Source organism: Chaetura pelagica, unplaced genomic scaffold, assembly GCF_000747805.2.
Source record: "Chaetura pelagica isolate M959 unplaced genomic scaffold, ChaPel_1.0 scaffold207, whole genome shotgun sequence".
Classification (NCBI taxonomy): Eukaryota; Metazoa; Chordata; class Aves; order Apodiformes; family Apodidae; genus Chaetura; species Chaetura pelagica.
This window is the reverse complement of record NW_009953929.1, coordinates 2,728,197-2,729,099: the sequence shown is the minus strand read 5'-3', so window position 1 is coordinate 2,729,099 and position 903 is coordinate 2,728,197. Positions and strand designations below refer to the sequence as shown.

Genomic DNA, 903 nt, shown 5'->3' with positions numbered 1-903 from the left:
CTTGAGAAATCTGATAGAGCAACAAAAACAGTCCAGCATTGACTCTTCCCTGCCTTCTCTGCATTATTGCTTCTTATTCAAGAAATATGAAGGTTATTCCAATTTCTAGGCATCTGTGTGAATTCAAAACCAGACAAATTTTGAAAATCCTGAAAGAAAAAAAAGATTACCAATTATACATGTAAGGATGAACTCTAGGATGAACTATTGAAGATACACAATGCATTATTTCATACCGAAGTATCAGCTATGCAAAGTCAGCAAAACGCTGCTCAAAACTTCACTAGCAGGTTTCTAATGAAGCTTGCTGAAATGTCTTGATATATACAAAATTCTCAACACCCCATGCACCTTGTTTTCCAGTATATTGTAAAATAGTTAGAATAAGCTGAACATTTTATTTAGTTTAAACTCCCTTCCAATTCATCCCATCAAATGCTTCCTCTGTAAACATTTTTTAGATAAACAAGCAACAATCAAATTCCTCTGGAAGACAGCAGGAAAAAAAATTAAACCTTTAAACAGAAAAAAGGGCAGCAGCTCAAGATGAAACATTTAATATTCTACATTATGTCTATCAGGATTTACTAAACTTTACATTTCTACAGACTGTTGGTATCCCTGCAAACGCTGCACCAAACATTTTTCTTTAGGTATTCAGAGTATCATTACCAATTTGATTGGGCTGCACCACACAAAGTGAACACATGGAAAAGAAGGAAATCACCTTTGAATGGTGTTATCCTTTAACAGCATAAGGAGCTATGAAGCATGCACAGGACTGAACAAATAATATCAACTAGGGGCCAGCCTACCTTCTCCACTTAGACATAAGTGAGAGAAGCATATACTTCCATGCTAGTTCACACATGTAACTATAAGAAGTGACATTATTCAAATTGT

General features: G+C 35.0%; 1 protein-coding gene across 1 annotated transcript in view; it reads right to left on the bottom strand.

Moving 5' to 3' along the window:
* RHBDD1 (rhomboid domain containing 1) overlaps positions 1 to 64 on the bottom strand; it is a 28,039-nt gene extending 27,975 nt beyond the window's left edge. The window contains exon 1 of the mRNA XM_010001662.1: positions 7 to 64. Coding sequence (XP_009999964.1) covers positions 7 to 64 — 58 coding nt within the window. The remainder of the gene's footprint in view (positions 1 to 6) is intronic.
* Between the last annotated feature and the right edge of the window lie 839 nt (positions 65 to 903).